Source organism: Nycticebus coucang, chromosome 12 (assembly GCF_027406575.1).
Source record: "Nycticebus coucang isolate mNycCou1 chromosome 12, mNycCou1.pri, whole genome shotgun sequence".
Taxonomy (NCBI): domain Eukaryota; kingdom Metazoa; phylum Chordata; class Mammalia; order Primates; family Lorisidae; genus Nycticebus; species Nycticebus coucang.
Window position 1 is genome coordinate 1,069,700 of NC_069791.1, and position 23,474 is coordinate 1,093,173.

Below are 23,474 nucleotides of genomic sequence, written 5' to 3' on the forward strand. Positions count from 1 at the left end.
CTGCCAGGCCCTAAACCGTGCACACCTACATCCGCAGGCACACACTTTGGCACTTTTTTTATCTGGCCTTTTTTTTTCCAGATAGTCTCACTCCGTCACCCAAGCTAGGGGAAGTGCAGGGGCCAAACTGTAGCCATGGCATTCTCAGCTTCCTGGGCCGGTGCGATCCTCCTGCCTCGGCCCCCATCCCTCACTGACCAGTAGCTGGGACTACACGTGTGACCACCACGCCCGCTAACGGTCTCTATTTTCAGGTCTCGCTCTTACTCAGGCTGGTCTTAAACTCCTGAACTCAAGCGATCCTCCCACCTTGACCTCTCAGAGAACTCCCAATGGAGGCAGCGCATGGACTTACGTTGTCCTACATCAGGTCTTTCCCCAAAGCAGGAGCAGCTTACAGACCAGCTGCTTTGAAGACTGCACTGATCTAAATGATTAGCAAGACAGATATCTCACAGACACCGATAAGTGACCGCTGAGTGCCGTAGCCAGCACGTCACTCTTGCGGGGACCCCGTCACCTGGCACAGTGTGTACGCGTGGAGGCCGGTCTTCTGTCTCAGCAGGCCCGCGGCCTTCCCGGTGGGCGCCGTGAGCAACACTTCTACCGCCTTGTCTGCCTGACACTGACTCTGCTGGGTAAAGGCAACCCACTCTTCTGGGGCATCCTGGTCTTGCTCAAAATCTTCACAAGCTTTTTTTACTTCTCTTTCTTCCAACCATTCCATATGCTTAAAAAGATGGCTAACAATTGTGGTCTTCCCACAGCCACCTTTCCCACTTATGACTGTCACAGCGTTGGAGCAAATCATTTCCAAGGCAGCTACCTGATCCTGATCCAGTTGAATTTCACCAACTTCTGCATTGATTTCACGTTCACCATTATTCCAAACATGGTCCCCACCATCCTGTGAGTCCGCAAGACCACCAGGACTCTCTGGTCTTGTTTCATCAGGCGTGTTTTCACTCAGTGCATCAGCACCCCTCGCATCCCGGGGCTCTGCACTGTGAATAGACACAAGCACCTTCTTGACATCGACACCTAAGCGCCAAGGCGGCCTCAACATCAGGTCGCATATGGAGGCGGCAATGCCTTGCTCAGCCTGGTACAGCTCATGCAGGAAGACGCAGGCCTTCTCACACATCACCACGCCAATATCCCTCAGAAACCTCAGCGACTCCCAGGCATCCTGGAAAGACATGTGCTCTGACAGGATCGAAGTCAAGTCAGCCTCTTCGACATACGTGTGCCCATGCTCTCTGCACAGCTGCTTCAGCGTGGAATACATCACCAGCGCGTTCTTCTCCAGATCGGCCATCAGCCTCAGCAGCGACGGGCACTGACAGAACGCTGCCCAGCTCGCCTCGCACCGGAGCAGCTTCAGCTCTCTGCAGGTGATCTGGAAAGAAAAGGGGAAGCTGCTTTATAAGAATTATAAATGTTGATGAATATTAGAATCACAGTAAAAACTATGTCATTTATTAATAAAACAAAAGACATGATTTTTCACTACATTTGGAGGGAAAAAACCATGGAACCAACATCACTCACTTTTTTAAATTGACTATACTGTGATTAGAGATATACATAATTTTTAAATTAAAAATATATTTCATCAAAATAAAACACATACAGCTTTGAGATAGACCTGACTCTGTCACCCAGGCGAGAGTCAACAGCATTAGCCCCACTCACTGCAACCTCCAACTCCTGGGCTCAGTGATCCTCCTGCCTCAGCCTCCCGAGTAGCTGGGATGAGGCCTGGTCACGTCTGCACTTCAGGCTGCTCTCAGTAAACGTCCACCAGATTCTGTCAGCCTCACACGATGTATGTTTCCAACAAAAACATTTTATTTCTACCATTTACTTTCAGGGACAGGCATTTTTTTTTTTTTTTGAGACAGAGTCTTACTTTGTCACCCTTGGTAGAGTGCGGTGGTGTCACAGCTCAGAGCAACCTCCTGCTCTTGGGCTTAAGCGATTCTCTGCCTCAGCCTCCCGAGTAACTGGGACTACAGGCGCCCGCCACAACACCCAGCTATTTTGTTGTTGTTGTTGCAGTTTGGCCAGGGCCAGGTTCAAACCTGCCACCCTCAGTATATGGGGCCAGTGCCCTACTCACTGAGCCACAGGTGCCACCCAGGCATAATTTTTTGATTGCTAAAGTTCTCTTAATATACCTACAAAGGATAGATGTCATAGGGTTTTTTGAATGATAAGTAACAGTTCCCATTCCAGTCTCTTCCACCTAATCACGCTCACTGGGCCTAAACACAAACGCTGACCTGATGCTCCTGAATCGTGTCTTCACAGCTTATTGAGTCTGCAGACATTTTATATAAGGAACAAACTCATTATGCCAGGATCTGTCAAACTGAGAGCCTGCGAACACTCCTGGGGGTCCAAACATTACTCCAAAGTTTCTTTTTTTTTTTGAGACAGAGACTCAAGCTGTCACCCTGGGTAGAGTACCGTGGCATCACAGATCGCAGCAACCTCAAACTCCTGGGCTCAAGCGATTCTCCTGCCTTTGCAAGTAGCTGGGACTGCAGACACCCAACTATTTTTTTGGTTGCAGCCATCATTGTCATTTGGTGGGCCCGGGCTGGATTCAAACCCACCAGCTCAGGTGTATGTGACTGGCACCTTAGCTGCTTGAGCCACAGGTGCCAAGCCTCCAAAATTTCTTAATTATATTTTCATTTGGAAAACCACCTTATTTTATAACCAAATGCTACCAAGATTTGAATGCCACATTTGGTTTCCAACACTCTTGGAGCCTCAGAGTGCCAATTTGTAACTCTTGGCCTCTAATAATAACAACGTAATGTGTTAAAGAGATTTTTGGGCTAATAAAAATCAAATAACATCATGATTACCATTGTGAATAATGAAAGTTTTCAACAGATCAAATTGGAAAGTAGGAGACTGAATTGCACAGAATGGACTTGCCAAATTCATAAAAATCTGTCTTCAGTAAAATCTACATGTATATTTAAGTGGCAAATGACAATTTAGTTACAGGAAAATATTTGTCATGTTAAATTAAATTACATATTTAAACTAACGCTGCTAACCTGAATGCCACCGATTTTGTTTTTCATTTATAAATTTAATGACTTGAAAGTTGCATAAGAGCTACAGGCATAAAGAGTTTATGTTTAGTTGTAACACTTGTGTTACAACTAAAAAGATAAATCAACACGGGGCTCCATATGCATTTTCTTACTCTGAAAGAGATGCAAAAATTGTCAAACTTGAAAAACCCTGCCTTACACAGATTACTAAACACCAAGCAAATGTCTTACTTACTTTTCTAAATCCAAGTTTCCATGGATGTGTACCTAAAATTTCTTCTATCTTCCCCAAAACCTTTCCAGAACCAGAGTTTATGAGCCATTTAAAGTGTCGAGGCAGAAGAATTGGAAGGAATTCCATTATTTTCGGAAACTTTAAAGCTGTCATTGCATTTTGAAATGGAACTACAGGATACCAGAAAAAAAAACAAAGTAAAACAAATGAGCCAGGAGGGGCTGAGCCGAAGGCCTTTCCTAGTCAGCACCAGTGCAAAAAATCTAAGTCAAAGAGAAATTAATACATTTGCTTTAACCAGTAAGTAAACTGATCCTATTATGACAACTGTTTTTGTACTTAGATGGTTTTTATCGTGTTTACCACCAAAATTTACGTTCTTTAAATGCTTAGATATAACCTTTTATTTCCTGCTACTTGCAACAGAATCAGAATAAAATTTCTGACTCAATTACATAAAGACCAATTTAAAGCTAAGGATAAGGAAGAGCCCGTAGCTCAGTGGGTAGGGTGCTGGCCACATACACCCTGGCTGGCGGGTTCGAACCCTGCGTGGGCCTGCTAAAACAACAATGGCAAAGGCAACAATAACAAAAAAATAGCTGGGTGTTGTGGAGGGCGTCTGTAGTCCCAGCTACTCAGGAGGTTGAGGCAAGAGAATCCTTGAGCCCAAGAATTGGAGGTTGCTGTGAGCTGTAACGCCACGGCACTCGGCACTCTACCCAGGGCAACAGCTTGAGACTCTGTCTCCAAAAAAAAAACCTAAGAATAGAAAGTAAATCATTTACATATTAACCTTATTTTCATTTTTCCCAACTGTAATCATGATTCTTTTATCACTGAAGTCATTAACTAATACACCAGATTAATTGATGTATCTAAGAAATGAAATATTCCATATATATGGATGTCCAGATGACAAATCATGTTAAAAAATATGGGAAACCATTTTGGGCTGAAATGTTTCCAGAATGAATCACTCTTAACCTCACCTTTCTCCTCTGTCTTTGTAAACAAATAATTAACAAATGAATTTTTCATTGATGACTCAAAGTAATCCCTTGTAACACAAAAGTTAGACCAGTTGCGGTGGCTCACGCCTGTAATCCCAGCACTCTGGGAGGCCAGGGCAGGTGGATTACCTGCACTCATGGGTTCAAGACCAGCTTGAGCCCCAGGGAGACCAGTTTCTAAAAATAGCCACGTGTTGCAGCATGTGTCTGTAGTCTCAGCTACTCAAGAGGCTGAGGAAACAGAATCACTTGAGCCCAGGAGTTTGAGGTTGCTGTGAGCTGTGATGCAAGGGAGACAAAGTGAGACTCTGTCTCAAAAAAAAAAAAAAAAAAAAAAAAAAGCAGAACAGTTAAAGAGAAGGAGCGTCTAGACTGTGGAGCTGGAGGAGAGCTGCAGGGTGCCCCACACAATGCTCTCCTGTTGCAGACGAGAAATCTGCATGGTCACTGGCATATTCCAAAAGCAACATAAATGTGCCTTTCACACACTGATTTTAAACATGAACACAATGCCAAGATGTGACAGTGGTGATATTTTAAACACTCCAGTAATTAAGTATCTCTGTTACACTGTAACTCGATGATAAAAATCACACTTACTTGGGTTTTTCAGGAGAAGACTCATGTCACAATCTGGTAGAAACTCTTTCTGTTCATTCTGTGCAGATTTTTTCTGATCTTTCCTTTTACTTTCCTGATAGAAAGTTCTTAATGTTGCCCCAAGATTTTCAAAGTTTAGGTCTTGAAAGCTTGACACTTTATTTACCCATACTGAAAATTTCTTGCGATCATCATCAGAGACCCCACACTCTTTAAGAAAGAGGGAACAGATTTCTTTTTGGCGTGGTGGTCCCATGTCAGACCGTAAAAAATAAGAAGGAAATCCCTGAACATGATAGCACCTCGATCCCCCAGGCTTCACTTGCACTTTCACTCGCCACCAAGGACCCGTTATCGGAAAACGTCCAAACACGGCACATTGTTCTTGAGTGTTTTCATCTGGAATCAAAACTAAAAAAAAAATAAATAAAAAAGTTAGGAGACTTAAAAACTTCTTCCCCAGTGTTTCATCAAACTTACCACTGTCTTTAGTTCTCTCCAGAGCACCCTGCACAGACATTTATCAGGGTGTCCACACCCCTTTACTGTCTGCCTCACTCCCTGGGGTCATGGTGAGGTCGTCTTTGGAGGTGACCACAGTACATGTGAAATGTCTGCCATTCCTCTTCTAGAACCAGTCCCTGCTTCCCTTACCTTAGTGGACAGGGGCCCCCTATCAGTGACCTTTAAGAGAAAACACGTAGGCCTGACTTGCCTCACAGGCCCAGTCTCCTCACTACTCACATTACTACAGGCCTCAGCCCGATTTCCTTTTCAAGAGAGCCTTCCTTGAATCTCACAAATATGCCCTCTCGTGCACCCCTCACTAATTCTTCTAAGCCAGTGGTTCTCAACCTTCCTGATGCCATGACCCTTAAATAGAGTTTCTCATGTTGTGGTGACCCCCAACCATAAAATTATTTTCATAGTGAAAATAATTTTGAGAACCACTGTTCTAAGCACTAAGAACATCACAGTTACTTCTATGGCCATAGTTCCTGGAGGTCAGCTCCATGAGGACGGTCATTTTCTCTCTCCAGGTTATCCCAGCACCAAATACGTTGCTGGGAACATGCCAACCACTCAATACTTTAGAACAAATGACTAAACCCTTCACAAATAGTTGAAAGTGTTCTGTTTAAACCCATACTATCCACCTACATGTGGCTATTTAAATAAAAATTAAATAAAAGTTGTAATTCAGCTTTTCGGCTGAGCTGCCTGCACATCAAGCTGGAACAGGTGGGGGCCAGAGGCTGCTTCCTACACTGGGCGGTGAGGCAGGGACGGATGGGGAAGATGGGGAGGCAAAGATGGACAGGCAGGACAGATGGACAGACTGGGGAGGGACAGACAGATAAAGAGGCACAGACAGGGAAGGACAGACGGGGAACAGGCAGAGGGACAGATGAGAGACAGACGGGGGGGACAGACGGACGGAAAAGGATGAGAAAGGCACAGACGGGCAGGGAGGGACAGACAGATGGTAGAGGAACAGAGAGGGACAGCTGGACGAGGAAGGTCAGGCGAATGGGAGAGGAACAGACAGCGAGGCAAAGACCGATGGGGAGACGCAGACGGACACCTCCGCGTCGCCAGCCCCGCCGGGCCTGCACACTGCAGTGCCCTGGACTATGGGTTACGAAGCACACCAGTGTGTCACCGCACAGGCAGCTGCACCAGGGCACCGACCACCGCCTCACTAACACTGGCCAGTCAGCAGCGCCCCGGGCGCTCTCTGCCTGTTTTCCTAAAACTCAGGAACCGCGCACGTGTCGCGCCAGGAGGTTCCGGCAACAGTGACAGGTCCTGGTTCTGCCGGGACCCAGGTTCAGAGAACCGCGAACGCTGACGAGTAATAAGCCGAGCGCAGCTGGACGGGAGGCTACTGTCATTATCCCCATCTCGTCCTAACCAGCAGGAAGCGCCTCAGAGTCTGGAGGGAAGTCTGCAGGGCAATCTGCGAGAAGCGACCGGCGCCGCGTAGGCACCCGGGGAGCCTAACTCCCACCGCGCAGGCGCCCAGGGAGCCGCCCCAACCACCGCGCAGGCGCCAGGGGAAGCCCTCCCTCCTCAGCCCTCACTGCGCAGGCGCCCAGAGAGCCGCCCCCACCACGGCGCAGGCGCCCAGGGAAGCCCCCCCCCCCCAACCACCGCTCAGGCGCCCGGGGAAGCCCCCCGCCGCCCTCACCGCGCAGGCGCCCGGGGAGGCCGCCGGCCCTGACGCCCCCGCTGCAGAGCTCCTCGGCGTCCACAAAGGCCGAGTCGTCTTCGTCGTCTTCCACATCGTCCCATAGGCAGTCATCGTCCGCCTCCACCAGGTCCTTGGGCGGGAGCAGAGGTCCCTGCAGCTCGCGCAGGCACTGGCTCCACCTGGCCATGCGTCTCCCGAAGTTAACCCGAGCAACTTCGGAAAACCCGGGCTGACGGCCCCGCCATAACAGAGACAATCAGCTCGGCCGCCTGGTGTCCGTCACTTCCGGGAACGCGCTTCCCCGCGGCCCTGCCCCCTGGTTTCGGGCTAGGGCGGGGGGCGTCGTGGGGGCGGGGCAACGGCGGGGCGTTACGGGGGCGGGACAAAGTGGGACGCCGAGGACCCTTAGGTGTGGCAGAGCTGCGGTTTGCTGCAAGTCCTGAGAAGAGCGATCACATCTGCCTAGAAAGCCCGGAGAAGGCGGCCTCCCGACGTACCCCGAGACGCAGGCGGCGTCTCCCATCGGAAGACTCTGGCCGAGATGGCCTGGGCCTCGGCGTCCCGGCTGGAAAGAGCCACAGAGGGGTGGCGGCCGCTGCACCTACGGACGTATTCTCGCTGCGCATTCCTGGGCCCGTTTCAGAGCCACTAAGTTGGGATGTGGGGTGCACTTCCCAGGCTGTGCATCCTGACGCTCAGCCAGTTCCGAAACCACTGGATCAGACAGCGGTGGAAGCTCTGCTCCCCAAACTTAAGGCTGGGCTTCTGCCTACTGCGCAGGGCTCGAGTGGGGGATTAATGGGTGCAGAAATATGGTTAGGTAGGGGGAATGAACATATTTGATATTTGATAGCACAACAAAGTGACTGCCATCAACAATAAGTTAGGGTTATCACTTAAAATCATGCTCATAAAGGCTGGGCGCGATGGCAGTGTAATCCTAACACTGGGAGGCCGAGGCCAGTGGATTGCTTGATCACATGAGTTCGAGACCAGCCTGAGCAAAATCAAGACCCTGTCTCTACTAAAAATTAATAAAATAAATAAATAAAACTGAGGCAAGAGGTTCGCTTGAATCCAAGCTGGAGGTTGCTGTGAGCTAAGATGCCACCGCACTACCCAGGGTGACATTTTCAGATTCTGTCTTAAAAATTTTTTTTGTAGGGCGGCGCCTGTGGCTCAAGGAGTAGGGCGCCGGTCCCATATGCTGGAGGTGGCGGGTTCAAACCCAGCCCCAGCCAAAAATCACACACAAAAAATAAATAAATAAAAAAATCTTAAAAAAAAAATTTTTTTTGTAATTAAAAATAAACGAAGAAAATCTTGCTTATAGCAAAGAGATGATAAATGCCTGAGGTGATGGATACTGTAATTAGCCTGATTTGATTAATTCACATTGTATGCCTCAATCAAGACATCACATGTACCCTAAAAAGATATACAACCACCTGGCTTATTGTACCCTCAATGAATCCCCAACAATAAAAAAAAAAAAAAAAAAAGAATTCGGGAAACCAGCCATACTTATGGGAATAACGATTACCAAGTTAAGCTTGTGTGTGTATGTATATGTGTGTGTGTCTATATTTATATATTTCTGTATTTTGTTGACAACTTAGTGTTCTATGCCTGTCATACAATTTAGTCAATGAACCATTTTTGTGTTTTCACTATTGTGAGATCTTTGCGAACTTCCTTGCTTACAATAAACTCTTTTGTCTTCCCTTATTACCACCGGGACATATTTCTATGGAAGTTCATTTCCGGATCACTGTCACTGTGCACATCCCACTTGGATCTTGATTGTCTCTTACCTGAATGATACGGAGTGTTATGGGGAGAGGCTTGCAGGCTGAGCCTGACCCCAGTTTCCAGGCTGTTTCGCTTTAATGTATGTGCTCGCTTACCTGCTGGCCCAGGAGAGGTGCAGGGAGCATCTGATTCAAAAAAACAAAAAAAAAAGATACACAACAATATATGCCCATAATAATTCTTCTTTTGAGACAGTCTCACTTTGTCACCCTCTGAAGAGTGCAGTAGCATCACGGCTAACAGCAACATCAAACTCCTGGGCTCAAGCGATTGTCTTGCCTCAGCCTCCGGAGTAGCTGGGACTACATGTGCCCACCCCAGCACCCAGCTAGTTGTTTGAGGGAAAAGTCTTTTTTTTTTTTTTTTTTTTTTTTTGTAGAGACAGAGTCTCACTGTACCGCCCTCAGGTAGAGTGCCGTGGCCTCACACAGCTCACAGCAACCTCCAACTCCTGGGCTTAAGCGATTCTCTTGCCTCAGCCTCCCGAGTAGCTGGGACCACAGGCACCCGCCACAACGCCCGGCTATTTTTTGGTTGCAGTTTGGCCGGGGCCGGGTTTGAACCCGCCACCCTCGGTATATGGGGCCAGCGCCTTACCGACTGAGCCACAGGCGCCGCCCTTTTTTTTTTTTTTTTTTTTTTGAGATAGAGTTTTACCTTGTCACCCTCCAGGTCTTGGGCTTAGGCAATTCTTATGCCTCAGCCTCCCGAGTAGCTGGGACTACAGGTGCCTGCCACAATGCCCAGCTATTTTTTTGTTGCAGTTTGGCCGGGCCAGGTTTAAACTGCCCTGTATATGGAGCTGGCGTCCTACTCAGCCACAGGCGCTGCCCAGGAGATGAAGTTTCTACAAATTTCTAACAGCTGAGTCACCTTGGGGTCTCCTTGAGAAGACCTCTGTTCTAGACTTCACCCTTCTGGGGTAACCTTTCATCATCACTGCACTCCAGCCTGGGTGACAGACCCTGTCTCTAGTAATAATAAAAATAACAAACCAAAAGTAACTAAGCATACACTGTTTACTAATTCCAAAAGTATCTTATGCTAGATTCTAATACACATGAACAGACAGCACTAAATACCAGTATTTAAGAAAAATTTATGGTGGAAAATACTAAAGTTGACTTTTTTCCCTTGGTATACAAATTGACAAATGTCCACTTTTGTTGCTTTCAAAACAAAAACATTGTTGCAGCTAACTGTAGGCGGCAGCCCGCACACAGCCTTCGGGTATCCCCAGTGCTTGGTGGTGACCAGAGGATGTAAGAAGAGAGACAAGATAGGGTGAGAAAGAGTGGGCCTAGAGGACCATCGCCACCCAGCACCCTGGTTATCTGGGTATTTATTACCTACATTATCTGCAAATTAGGGAATGAATAGTCACAAAAAGAAGAAAAAACAGTCTGCACCATCATTCTTGGGGTACTTACAATTTCAGCTAAGCTACTTTTTAACTAATTTTTGTAATTACTCCACCCTCGGCTATTTAGAAAGTAAGAAACTGGTAACAAGACTTAGAAGCAGGATGCAGAGCCAACAGCAGATTTGACCACAGACAGGTCGCTGTGGGGCAGACAGACTGAAGCCACACCCTTATGGGGAGCAGGGGAGAAAGACAGTTGTTCTTATCTCAACCCCAAGAGATTGTTTCTCTTTTATTGAGAGCATGAAGCACATGCTGCTCCCAGCACTCCTCCCGACCTCATTTGCCCCTGGAGACTTTTGTGCAGGCTCTGGGGGCAGGTCAGGCCTCAGCAAGACATTTCTCGTCCTTTATTCCAAGACCTGTGCTGTGGTGTTCAGCAGACTTCTGGGGCTCCCGGTACACATTGTGGTCTCCTTGCGTACATACTGCCTTCGGTACCCACATCTTCTATCTTTCCTGTATTTCTCATAATCCACATCTTCTAAATCTTTTGTTGTTGTTTTTGCAGTTTTTGGCTGAGACTGGGTTTGAACCCACCACCTCTGGCATATGGGGCTGGTGCCCTGCTCCTTGAGCCACAGGCACCGCCCTCTTCTAAATAATAATTCTCAGCAAAAGCATTTCATAGAAATCCAATTTTTGTAAGTGCTTCAAAAGGGTGCCCCCTCCTGCCTCAACTCCCTCCACCTTGTTCTCCCACATTTCCACCCACATTAACAACACCAATTTTTCCCAGGGATTGTCTACAGTGAGGTTGAATTCCTTCCTCAACATTGAATCTGCGCTCAAATGTCACACTATACTATTCTCTTTGTTGCTGAAACAGCCTTTGTTTTGCCTGACCACTCAGCTGTATTTGATACTGATAACGATTTTCTTCTTGCAACTGTTGTGGTGAAAGAGAAGCAAGCCTAACTCCATTTTGATATAATTCCTTTTCCTGAGAATCAGTGGAAGGCAAAACAGGCCTAATTCCATTCTGTTGTTTTGCTACATTTTATTGCTTTAAAAAAAAAAAAAAGAGGGTTACACTTGCCTCCCCACCCATTGCATGGTATTTTAAGTCTACCTGGTTAGAACTGTTAGAATTATTAGCATTGTGTAGAAAGTCACTATTTTTGTGACAACCCTCGTGGTTATGTGAAGGTGGTCTTCGTGCCATCTGTATATGAAGAAATGCTAAAAGAGCAAGTTTGACTCCCCTTTGCTGTTTACTCCTTTTCTGTTATATTCTGTTACCTTCAAAACTGGTTCCTCTTATTTGCCCTCCCATTGTATAATTGTGAATACATTTAACTAGGATTGTTAGTGATGTAGGTTACTGACTGCACACGTGATTTTATCCTTGGTGATTATTGCTTTTTATGATCATGTTGTTTACGACCCTCACCTGCGAGAGGAGTCCCCCTCCCTACACTACCTTAGGACATAGTAGATTGTATTTGTTTTGTAAAAAGAATTACTAAGTGCTCTTGTGATTTCTGTGACTATGTTTGCTTGCCCCCTGGAAAAATTTTGCCTTATAAAAGTCAGAGCCTCAGAAAACTTGGCACTGCACTCAGAAATCCCATGTTGGGACACGGAGGCAGTCGCCAGCCTGCTCTTCAATAAAAGGACTCCTCTTTAATTTGACTTGTCTGGTGGTGTGGTCTTTGGGGAGACTCCTGGGCATAAGAGTAACATTTTGCTATCTAGGCTTTTATGTCTTGTCTTTTCAGGTTTTTCTTCTTTATCTCTGACCATTTAGGGTTTCCTTGGGCTTCTTTGCTGGCCACTTAAGTATTAATGTCCCTGGATTCCATCCTAAGGGTCACCTTTCACCTAGTCTGTACCTGCATGCTGATAACTCTTAATCTGATCTCCAGATCACAGAAACAACTGCCCAGGAAATACTTAGTATCACGACTAGATGTCCCTTGTCTACTTCAGAATCAACATACCCACACTGAAACTCATCTGCTGCCTGAGTCTGAGTCACTTATGGCATATACATAGGAAAGTCTTATCAGCAGTGGTGATGACTTGGGTACAGAGTCTAGATCAGTGGTTCTCAACCTTCCCAATGCCACGACCCTTTAATACAGTTCCTCATGTGGTGACCCCCAACCATATCACCACAACATGAGGAAATGTATTAAAGGGTCGCGGCATTAGGAAGGTTAAGAACCACTGCTCTAGATGCTAAGCTTCTATTCATATAACTCAGCTGCATTGTACTAAGTAGTTTAAGAGGAGATTTTGGATGGTAAGAACTTTGTTTCTTTCCCTATTGTTTTCTCATTTAAAAAAATTAGCAATTCTGGATTCCCAACACCATTTTTACTATGCACAGTAAGTAACAGTACTGTAACCTGGCCATGCATCAGAATCACTCGAATAGCTCTAAAAACGAGACTCCTAAATCTACACTGAAGCTACACTTTCACAAACACAAAACATCAGAGACATAGGTTATTTGCTGTGTGTGTTTTGTAACATGAAATGATTAGAAATAGCAGAAATTGCATCAGCAAGAGGCCAATGGAATAAACTGGTCATTTATGCACTGGATTATTCTTCAGGTGTTCAAAAAAAAAAAAGGACTGAGAAAGAGCTCCACAAACTGAGAGGGAGTAGTTTCCAAGACACTATTAATGTAAGGTAAGAAAAAGCAAAACAATATATAGTGAAAGAACCAGACCAGCGCCATCTTAAGAGTTAAGTTTCACTTTCCCTGCCATTTCACTCAGTACAAGGCCAGGCAATGCCCCCAAATCATGAGACAACCGCCTACCAATCAGGGACCCCCCCCACCTAACCAATCCAGAAGCACCCCCTTTGTTCCAAGCTGTGCACGCCCATCCGCTGCACGGGACCACAAGAAACCCCTGCTCCAGAGCTCGGGGCTCCTGGCTCGGATCCGTTGCAGCGGAATCCCCGGGAGCCCAAGTTTGAATTTGCAATAAAAGGCCCTTTTGCTTTTGCATAGAACTCGGCTCCCTGGTGGTCTTTGTGGGGGATTTCAAGATCTGGGCACAACATTTGGTGCGTTGGCCAGGAAATCCCCCAACACCCCTTGAGGACCCCGACCTGAAGGGCCACTACATGGTAAGTGTCTGTCTGTCTTATCTGCCGTGGTTGTTTTTGGAAATCTGGAATCTGTAAAGGTGGTCGGGGTAAAGTCAAAGCGGATGCACTGGAGGCTGCCTGCTGGGGGTGCCAAGAAGACATCCCGGCCCCTTCTAGAAGGGACCTTGCCCCCACCCCAACTGAGAGGTGAAACCCTAAGGGCGTGGGGTGCACACAGTCCCTCTTGTAGTTTTTCTGGTTGGACAAAGCAGGTCACTCCCGCAGCACCTGACAGTCAGAGACCGTCGTCCTATTGTTTCTGCGGACTGTGGACTTTGCATGTCCTCAGTGTGTTGTGTGGCTTGTGTTACATTGGTATCTTAGTGTGGCTGAACTCAGAGCTCAAAATTTGGGACTTGTGGTGAAAAAAAAAAAAAAAGTGCTAAACTGATTACTTTTTGCAGGACCGAGTGGCCAACCTTCACTGTTGGCTGGCCTCCAGAGGTAACTTTTCATCTCCCCTTCCCTGGCTGAAAGCACTTCCTGAGCAGTTCGGTTCTCACAGTGCATGAGAATCTCCTAATTCCCCTAACATGAAACCCCACAAACCTTCTGCGCCACTTTACCCCATTTTGCAGGATAGTGCAGACCAAGATCTACTTTGCCCTCTGTCCCGGCGACAGGGCAGGGACGCAGTGAGGGCGGGGGCGGGGGCAGGGCGGAATGTCCCCAGTGTGCCCCGGGCGGGTCACACCTTCAGACGGGGTGGGGGCCGGGAGGGGACTGTTTTTTTCTCTCCAGGGGCCACACGAGATAAAAGCCAAGTGAGTGCATGGGGTCGGTGGTGACATGGGCTACCCACCAGACCCATCTTGAAACATGGACCAAAGAGTCTAATATGTGTGTGAGTCAGGGACTTGCATGAAAGCCATGGCAGGGGACCACCCCCCTGCCAGCGATCAGCCACCACCTACCACATTTCCACCGGCTCCAGGACGGCTGAGAAGGCCCGGCAAGGAAGGGGGCTTGGGGTCCCCCGTCCTTCGTGAGGCAGGCCCACCTCCCGAATGTTACAGCACCCCCAGCAGCAGCGCTGGCTGAATCCTGGGGCCGGGTGAGGCTCAGAACCTTTATTATTGGCCCTTTGCCACTAGTGATTTGTATAAATAGAAAAATATTTTTACAAACTGAATAAATATTCTAGCACATGAATGAAGGCAGCCTTGCACCTTAGAAAAAGTTATTAAGTCTTTGCAGGTTTTATCTGGGAGAAAATTAGAGTGTGTGCTCCCTACCCAAGGTGGAGTCATCCAAAAAATTTAGAACTGCTTTATTCCTCAGAAAGTGTGGCTTGTGATGTGTTTGTGCCTGGAGATGGGAGTCTGATGTCTAAGCTCACCTGAGCCTGAAAAATAGGGGTTCCCTGTCCAGCCCTGAGTAGGAAAACCCTGTATCAATGTTACATCTCATAAATGTCTCTCATTTGTAAAATGTAATAATTTAGTTGTTTAAATTGTTGGGGAAACTGAATCTTTGTCAAAGGATAAGATTCTTGCCTTTTAAACCTTCTAGTTATCAGTGTGGCTGAGTGAATGGGCGACTTCATGGTAAACTGGGATCCTGTTTTGTGGAAAGTGAGTTTTTGAGAGTAAGAGAAATTAGACAGAAAGGAGAATGGTATTGTGTAAAGAAAGAATCTTGAGTGATAAATCTTATCCTATCCTGAAGCAGAATGGTTGTGTAAGAAAGTGGAAGGCAGGGCAAAAGTTAAAGAAAGTTTAGAATGTTTGTAGATGGTCTGTGCAGGTTAAATGAAGCTCATAAAAGAGAATTTGTGAAAGAATTTACATGTGATCCAGTTGACTATGTATTTCCTTTAAAATCTTTTGGCTTGTAATTTTCTTTAAACAAATGTTTTAGGCCTTTGATATTTGACAAACCTTCCAAAATAAAAACTCTAAATCTGGGGCTTGGTGACCACAGAACAGTGGTTGCAACACTGGCCACATGCACTGAGACTGGCGGGTTCAAACTTAGCCCAGGCCAACAACAAAAACACACACACACACACACACACACACACACACAACTTTAAATTTGGTCTTCTTAAAATATTAAGACCACTGAAAGTCATGGGAAATCAAGTTAAACTTATTTGATTTGTTAAAAATATATAGGAAACATTGTCAAATATAAAATGGTGATTAATTTTTTGTGGGTTATAGTTATATATATGTTCCAATATTATAAGACATTGGTCTGGGGTGGCACCTGTGGCTCAAGGAGTAGGGCGCCGGTCCCATATGCCAGAGGTGGTGGGTTCAAACCCAGCCCTGGCCAAAAAGCACAAAAAAAAAAAAAAATAAGACATTGGTCTGTCCTAACATATATTGTTGGTAATAATTTTAATTGATCTAAAAAAAAAGGATTTTTTATGTAACTGGCTGAGTCCAAAATTTATCCTAAAAAGAAAAAGAAATATTAGGAGAGGCTGACGAATTCTCTCGAATTCAAATTACTGATGTCTTTAGAAATTGAATACCTTCGAACTAAAAGCAGATTTTTAGAACTTTCATTGGACAGTTAACATGTCTATGAGTATTGCTAACCTAACTTCAATAGAACAGAAATCAGTTATGCGGATCTGGGCTAGTTTGTAATGGCTTTTTGTTCAAAATATTGCTGATTCTTTCTGTGTTCTATTTTCCAGAAGTCAAGAAAATAATTTTCTGTCTTTTGAGCTATTTGTAGCTTTTCAAACAATGTATGTACTTATGAGCAGAGTTTGAAACATATTTTTTCTCTCTCCTTGATTTCTCCAGAATTTGAAAGCCATTTGTAAGTATTCGTAATTTCTGACAATACAGTTATTTGCATAAGTCCAGTAAGAATCTGTTTTGTTCTGTAGGACATGATGAAGGCACTGGTTATTTCACCAAGGCTTTGGCTGGAACAGCATTTCCAGAGGTGTCCAGACTGCGTTAAGGAATGAAGGTTGACTTTATAAAGTCAATAAAAAAAGCCCTTTGGAAAACTGGCCAGATACCCATCAGTAACATTTCCTGATCTTTGGTAAGTAACAAAGGTCACTTGCTGACGGGTCTGGCAATCAAAATGTGCTTGAGGACCTCAAGAGAAGAGGGATTTACCCAATGCATACAGGTATCTAATGGCACAGATGGAACCTGGGCTCTGAAAGGCTTTCAAAAAGTCCAGCCTGAGATTCCTTATAAAAGGTTCCAGCAAAGCCAATTTTAAAGGAAAGAAGAGCCTAGATGGCTAATAATTAATTATTCTTACTGCACTTTATGCAAATAATCAGACCCCGTATACTGAAGGTACAGTTTATTTTGGCAAATAAGTTCTACTATAATTTGCCTTTAGTAAAGAGAGAAATTGGAGAGAGAAAAATAGTTTAAAAAGAAGAAAAAGTCAAGAAAAAGTCCACCTGTATTTAGATCCCAGCCTTCTCTGTACTCATAAAATGAAATGTAACTGTTTTACTAAACTGATCTATTAAATGGGACTAAGAAACTGGCCAAAGAGTATAGAATTATATATAATAGTTATATTTACTCTGAAGCCTTAAGGCTCAACAAAGGTCTCCTATTAGCTACACTGGAAAACTTGTGCAGCATTAAATGTTATCCAAAATTTCCTAGTAAACGGTGTAACTGTAAACACTGCATTCTACTCTGCTGAATCTCCTGCCAGCAGAAGCCAAGTGGCCCACTTGTCTGAACTTAAAAGAGGCCTTTTTTAGTATGAGGCTGGCTCTGAGAAGCCAGAGGCTGTTTGCTTTCCAGTGGAAGAGACCAGACATGGAAACGGTGCACATGGACCAGGTTGCCACAGGGGTTCAAAACACCCACAATTTTTGAAGAAGCGCTGACTCATGACCTCCAGAAATTCCTGGCTGAGGAATTAAAATGTGTACTGTTCCAATATGTCGATGACCTCCTTTCAGGACACCCTACCCAGACGGCTGCGCCCAAGGCATGGACTGTCTTTTATGACGTCTAGAGGTATGTGGCTATAAGTGTCTAAGCGGAAGGCCCAGGTCTGCCAGCAGCAAGTACGTCATCTAGGATTTACTATTCAGCAAGGGGAAAGGATTTTGGCATGGAACGAAGGCAAGTCATTAATCGCTTCCCCACCTCCAAGAGCCGAAAGCAGGCTCAGGAATTCTTAGGCCCGGTCGGCTTCTGTCCTCTTTAGATCCCCAACTTTGCCGTCTTAGCTAAGCCCTTATATGAGGCAACTAGAAGAGAGGAGTGAGAGCCCTTGGAGTGGGAAGGAGGACAGGAACATGCCTTCTCCCAGCTAAAGATAAAGCTGATGACTGCACCTGCCAGAGTTGGACAAGCCCTTTACTCTGTGTGTCTCAGAGAGAAATAAAATGGCTGTGAGTGTGTTAACCCAGCTGGTTGGATCCTGGCCAAGGCCTGTAACTTCCCTCTCTAAGAAGTTGAATGAAGTGATAAAAAGATAGCCACCCTGCTTACGGGCTCTAGCCACTACTGCTCTCCTTGTGCAAGAAGCTGATAAGCTGACTCCAGGGCAGGGTCTCAGAGTGGTCAATTTAATGGACACTAAGAGACATTTTTGGCTTTTTCTAATGCAACACTCTGAACCAAGTCACGCTCCTTCCAGTCAGTGAAAGAAAGACTAAGCATAACAGTATAGAAGTTATAAATAATGTGTACTCTAGCAGACCTGACTTGCGTGACCAGCCCTGCACAGATGCACACTGGGACTTGTATGTAGACTGAAGCAGTTTTGTGATGGCGCAAGGTGAGCGGCCGGCTGGGTATGCAGTGGTCACCTTAACAGAGAATGTAGAGGCTGAGCCCCTACCCCAAGGAACATTGGCTCAGAAGGCTGAGTTAATTGCCTTGACTGAAGCCTTAAAACTAAGTCAAAGGGGGGCGGTGCCTGTGGCTCAGTCAGTAGGGCGCCGGCCCCATATACCGAGGGTGGCGGGTTCAAGCCCGGCCCCATATACCGAGGGTGGCGGGTTCAAACCCAGCCCCGGCTGAACTGCAACCAAAAAAATAGCCGGGCGTTGTGGCGGGCGCCTGTAGTCCCAGCTACTCAGGAGGCTGAGGCAGGAGAATGGCTTAAGCCCAGGAGTTGGAAGTTGCTGTGAGCTGTATGATGCCACGGCACTCTACCAAGGGCCATAAAGTGAAACTCTGTCTCTACAAAAAAAAAAAAAAAAAAAACTAAGTCAAAGGAAAAATTTGAATGCTTTTCTGACTCTCCAAGTAAGCAGGGCATTGTACAAGGAGTAGGGACTATTAAATTCTGGAAAAAAGGACATTAAGTAGGAGATACTTCAGTTACTAAAGGCAGTATAGAAACTCTGGAAAATAGCAGTGATGCACTGTTGTGGACATCAAGGAGATGCTTCCACCATCACTAAAGAGAACACTAGGGTTGGTACTGAGGCAAAAGGGCTGCATCCCAAACGTACCAGGTGTCGCGAGTGGCTCCCCTCATCCCATAGATTCCGGAGCTCACCCCTATCTACTCCCGGGAAGAAAAAGAATAGTTGGCAGCGGAATGGAGCCAGGAAGCAGAGAGAAGATGGATAAAGATGTCAGACACACGAGCAGCAGTCCCCCAGATTCTAAGAGCCACCGTGGTGACAGGAGTGTTTGATGAAGTTGCTGGGCCAGTACTTCTACATCTCCCACCTGGCAGCCCTGGCCAAACTGTCAGTCTACAGTGTGTCACCTGCAGCCAGTTCAATGCATGCCAAGGACCAACAGTACCCCCAGGAACCCAGTCGTATGGAGCAACGTCCTTCGAGAACTTCCAGATCAAGGGACCAAGTTTAGGTCTGGAATCAGAACCTTGTCCCCCTCAAACCAAGGTAGAAAGGACCTTACACCATCATCCTGACCACACACATGGCAATGAGGATGAGAAGAATCCTCGCCTGGAGTCCTCACAGCTGGCTGAATAAAGCTTCACTGCCCCTTAAAAAGTAAAGGTAACTTTTAAGACGTCCAACATGCCCTGCTCCAGCCACATACTGGGAGCTGGCTGGTTAAGGCATGGCTGAAGCCTGAGGAAACTCCTCGAGGAACTTGCCTTAATTAAACTTTAGACTTTGAAAAAAAAAAAGGGTGGGGTGGGGTTGTGCGCTGCTCTAAGTAGAAAATGCTGTTTTTACACTGATCACTCAGGAATAATGAAAGAATCAATGGCCCTCATGCGGGAGATCTTGCGCAAGCGTAAATTAGAAAGAGAAAATAATCAGAGCTGGTGTAAGTCTCTCTTGGCTAACGACTCTGATATCAGCCCTGGCTGGTCCCCTGGTGTTATTACTCCTACTCCTGACCGTGGGCCCTTGCATTATCAATAGGCTCATCGCTTTTATACAGGACCAGGTAAGAGCCGTACAACTGCTGGTCTTAAGAGGCCAATATCGGCCCCTTTCAGACAGAAAGCTAGAGATGACACACACACAGTACCAGATCCATGATGGGGCCCTTGGATTTACAAGAAAAGGGGGGAATGAAAGAACCAGACCAGCACCATCTTAGGAGTTAAGTTCCACTCCCCTCCGCCATTTCACTCAGTAAGTTTACTTTCCAGACAAGCCCAGGAAATTCCCTGAAATCATGAGACAACCGCCCACCAATCAGGGACCCCCCACCTGACCAATCCAGAAGCATCCCCTTTGTTTCAAGCTGTGCACGCCCACCTGCTGAGCTGGACCATAAGAAACCCCTGCTCCAGAGCTCAGGGCTCCTGGCTCGGATCTGTCGCAACAGAATCCCTGGGAGCCCAAGTTCGAACTTGCAATAAAAGGTCCTTTTGCTTTTGCATGGGACTCGGCTCCCTGGTGGTCTTTGTGGGGGATTTCGAGATCTGGGCACAACAATAGTTTTTTATATTCATGTATATATGTATGGGTGTGTCTTTAAAAAAAGCACAGGAAGGAAGGGTGCAGTGGCTCATGCCTGTAATCCCAGAACTCTGGGAGGCCAAGGTGGGTGGATTGCCTGACCTCAGGAATTTGAGATTAGCCAAACAAGAGTGAGACCCTGTCTCAAAAAATAACCAGGCGTTGTGGTGGGCACCTGTAGTCCCAGCTACTTGGAAGGATGAGGCAAGAGAATCACTTGAGCCCAGAAGTTTGAGGTTGCTGCGAGCTATGATGCCACTGCATTCAACCAAGGGCAACAAAGTCAGACTCTCTCTCAAAAATAAATAAGTAAATAATTTTAAAAGCACAGTAAAGTTAAAAATCAAAAATTAACCTATAGAGGGGTAGAGAAGACAGAGATAGGGACAAGATCTCTGAGTTTAACTTGTTATCCATGGGATAGTTTTTTGATGGAATTTCTTTCTGCAGTAGGTCCTTGGTCCAGGAGATTTGAAGAACGAATTCACCCACCACAGAGATCAGTGATGAGATAGGATTCATTAGAAAGTAATAGAAAGGCCGGGCGCAGTGGCTCACGCCTGTAATCCCAGCACTGCGGGAGGCTGAGGAGGGAGAATCGTTTGAGCTCAGGAGTTCGAGACTCGCCTGAGCAACAGTGAGACCCTGACTCATGAAAAAAATGGAAAAACCCATCCGGGCGCCGCGGAGCGCCTGTAATCCCAGGGGCTTCCGGAGGCTGAGGCAGTGGGGTGCCCGCAGCCGGAGTCTGAGGTTGTGGTGAGCTACCACGCCCACTGCACTCTGCTCAGGGGCATAGGGTGGGACCCTGTCTCAACAACAACAACAACAAAAAAGAAAGTAATAGAAGGAAGTGAAGGCACCATAGCCTGGAGGGCAGGGGAAACCCTGGGGGAAGTCCCCAAGTGGGTCTTTTTGTCTACAGGGGGTTTACTGTTTTGTAAACAGGCAAATCTTGAGAATTACAGTGGCTACCACTTCACAGACTTCAATGTTGATTAGCAGATGAATGAGTGAATTAACAAATCAATGTAGTCCTCCAACACAGGGCAAAAACAAACAAACAAACAAAAAAACCCCGACAGGAAGTCTACTCCAGAAGTGGCCCAGCTCACCTGAAATCCTGGAAAAACTGCTTTTCTCCTCCCTTACCTGTTTTCAGAGGACAGTATGGAAAGAAAAAGTCTGTTTTCTTGGGCCTAGAAAACAGTGGTCCTCATCCATCCCTGAATAGGGAAAACTGTAGGGGTCCTGGGGAAACCTGCCCTTTCCCCTTTATTTGGTTGGATAAATAATCAACTCACTATTATGTTAGATTAGTAAGAGAAAGGTATATTTACAAAAACCGTGTGCAGGGGGGAACGGTAAGAATGATTTCCCAGCCAGGTGTTGTGGTGGGCTCCTGTAGTCCCAGCTACTTGGGAGGCTGAGGCAAGAGAATCGCTTAAGCCCAGGAGTTTGAAGTTGCTGTGAGCTATGATGCAATGGCACTCTAGTGAGGGTGACATAGTGAGACTCTGTCTCAAAAAATAAAAGAATAATTTTCCAAAGTCTCAGTGACGGTCAGTGGTTTTTAAAGATGCCTTTTAGAAGGGAGGAGGGAGAGAAACTGGAAAGTATTGTGTAGCAAGTGGTTGTGGTTGCTGGAGGGGGTGGGGTTAGGTAGATGGAGGGAAACAGATTGATTTGTAAATATACCTGAGAGACAGGTATTGTGCTTCAAATGATTTGGAGCCAGGTCTACTAGCATGTGATAAAGAGGCCAGCAGCCTTTTCTGATTCTAAATCAGGTTACTCAGGTTTTATAGAGGAGAGGCCAGTACTTTCTGATCAAAAATAGCCTTTTAACTTCAAATATTCTTTATATCAAGGAATCATATTTTGGAGTGAAATTTCCTTTGCTCCTTCAAAACCTTGTATCAGTTTGACCTCTGAACCATGTCAATGTTTTACACATTGAAAAATAAACTTTTTTTTTCTTTGTAGAGACAGAGTCTTACTTTATCGCCCTTGGTAGAGTGCCGTGGCGTCACACACCTCACAGCAACCTCCACCTCCTGGGCCTAGGCGATTCTCTTGCCTCAGCCTCCCAAGTAGCTGGGACTATAGGTGCCTGCCACAATGCCCGGCTATTTTTTTGTTGCATTTTGGCTGGGGCCTGGTTTGAACCCGCCACTCTCAGTACATGGGACCGATGCCCTACCCACTGTGCCATAGGAGCCACCCTGAAAAATAAACTTTAAAAAAGCAAAACCTAAAATTGAACACAAAAACAATTAAATCTATCAAATGAATAGCATAACCTCTAAGGCAGAGAAATTATTTCAAGTTACTTTTGAATATGAAGCAGCTAAGGAAATTTTACCCAAAAATAGGACTATTTTGAATTAATAGCCATTCACAATCAGAAAGCATTGGAAAGGGCTTTCCCCCTGTCTGCGTAAAACCAGACTGACCAGATCAGGGGATCAAAGGAGACAAATGACTTCCTTTCCTGAGACTGAGATGCAACAGTGAGCCAGCAACTCCTCTCTGCCTCCTCCACGCCACAAACCAATGCCAAATCCCATTGGCTCTACTTTCAAAATATACCAGAATTTCACCACTTCCCACCACCTACACTGCTCCTGCCCTTTTTTTTTTTTTTTTTTGCAGTTTTGGCCAGGGCTGGGCTTGAACCCACCACCCCTGGTATATGGGGCTGGTGCCCTACTCCTTGAACCATAGGCGCCACCCTGAAAGGAAATTCTCATTAGAACATTTCAGATTTCAGATTTTCAGATAAAGGATATTCAACCTGTATAGATAAGCAAAAAGAAGGTGATATCACTATAATCCTGATATCCACTTTCTTTTATTTATTTTGAGACAAAGTTTCACTTTGTCGCCCTTGGTAGAGTGCTGTGATGTCACAGCTCACAGCAACCTCCAACTCTTGGCCTTAAGTGATTCTCTTGCCTCAGCCTCCCAAGTAGCTAGGACTACAGGCACCCACTACAGTTTGGCTGGGGCCGGGTTCAAACCCACCACTCTCGGTATAAGGGTCCGGTGCCCTACCCACTGAGCCACAGGCACCACCCCTCACTTTCTTTTAGATATTTTTGTTTTATTCTAGTCCTTTTTTCTATCACTGAGTATCCATACACTTTC

General features: G+C 46.0%; 1 protein-coding gene and 1 long non-coding RNA gene across 4 annotated transcripts in view; one reads left to right on the top strand and one right to left on the bottom strand.

The window, feature by feature from the left end:
- The window catches only part of HELB (DNA helicase B), a 32,194-nt gene extending 24,845 nt beyond the window's left edge, over window positions 1-7,349 (bottom strand). Inside the window, exons 1-4 of one of the 3 annotated variants that reach the window (XM_053554795.1) lie at window positions 7,117-7,349; window positions 4,926-5,336; window positions 3,313-3,482; window positions 827-1,399 (exon numbers count right to left, since the gene is read on the bottom strand). In XM_053554795.1, the coding sequence (XP_053410770.1) occupies window positions 827-1,399; window positions 3,313-3,482; window positions 4,926-5,336; window positions 7,117-7,306 (1,344 nt within the window). In that variant the 5' untranslated portion in view covers window positions 7,307-7,349. Of the gene's footprint in view, window positions 1-520; window positions 1,400-3,312; window positions 3,483-4,925; window positions 5,337-6,840; window positions 6,904-7,116 lie in introns of those variants that run through there. The other 2 variants (XM_053554794.1, XM_053554796.1) reach the window with 2 other exon arrangements.
- Window positions 7,350-16,336: 8,987 nt separating this feature from the next.
- On the top strand, window positions 16,337-21,165 carry LOC128562776 (uncharacterized). Its single transcript, XR_008373498.1, has 2 exons — window positions 16,337-17,430; window positions 18,915-21,165. It is a non-coding gene; the product is annotated as an uncharacterized LOC128562776 (long non-coding RNA).
- The last annotated feature ends 2,309 nt before the right edge of the window (window positions 21,166-23,474 follow it).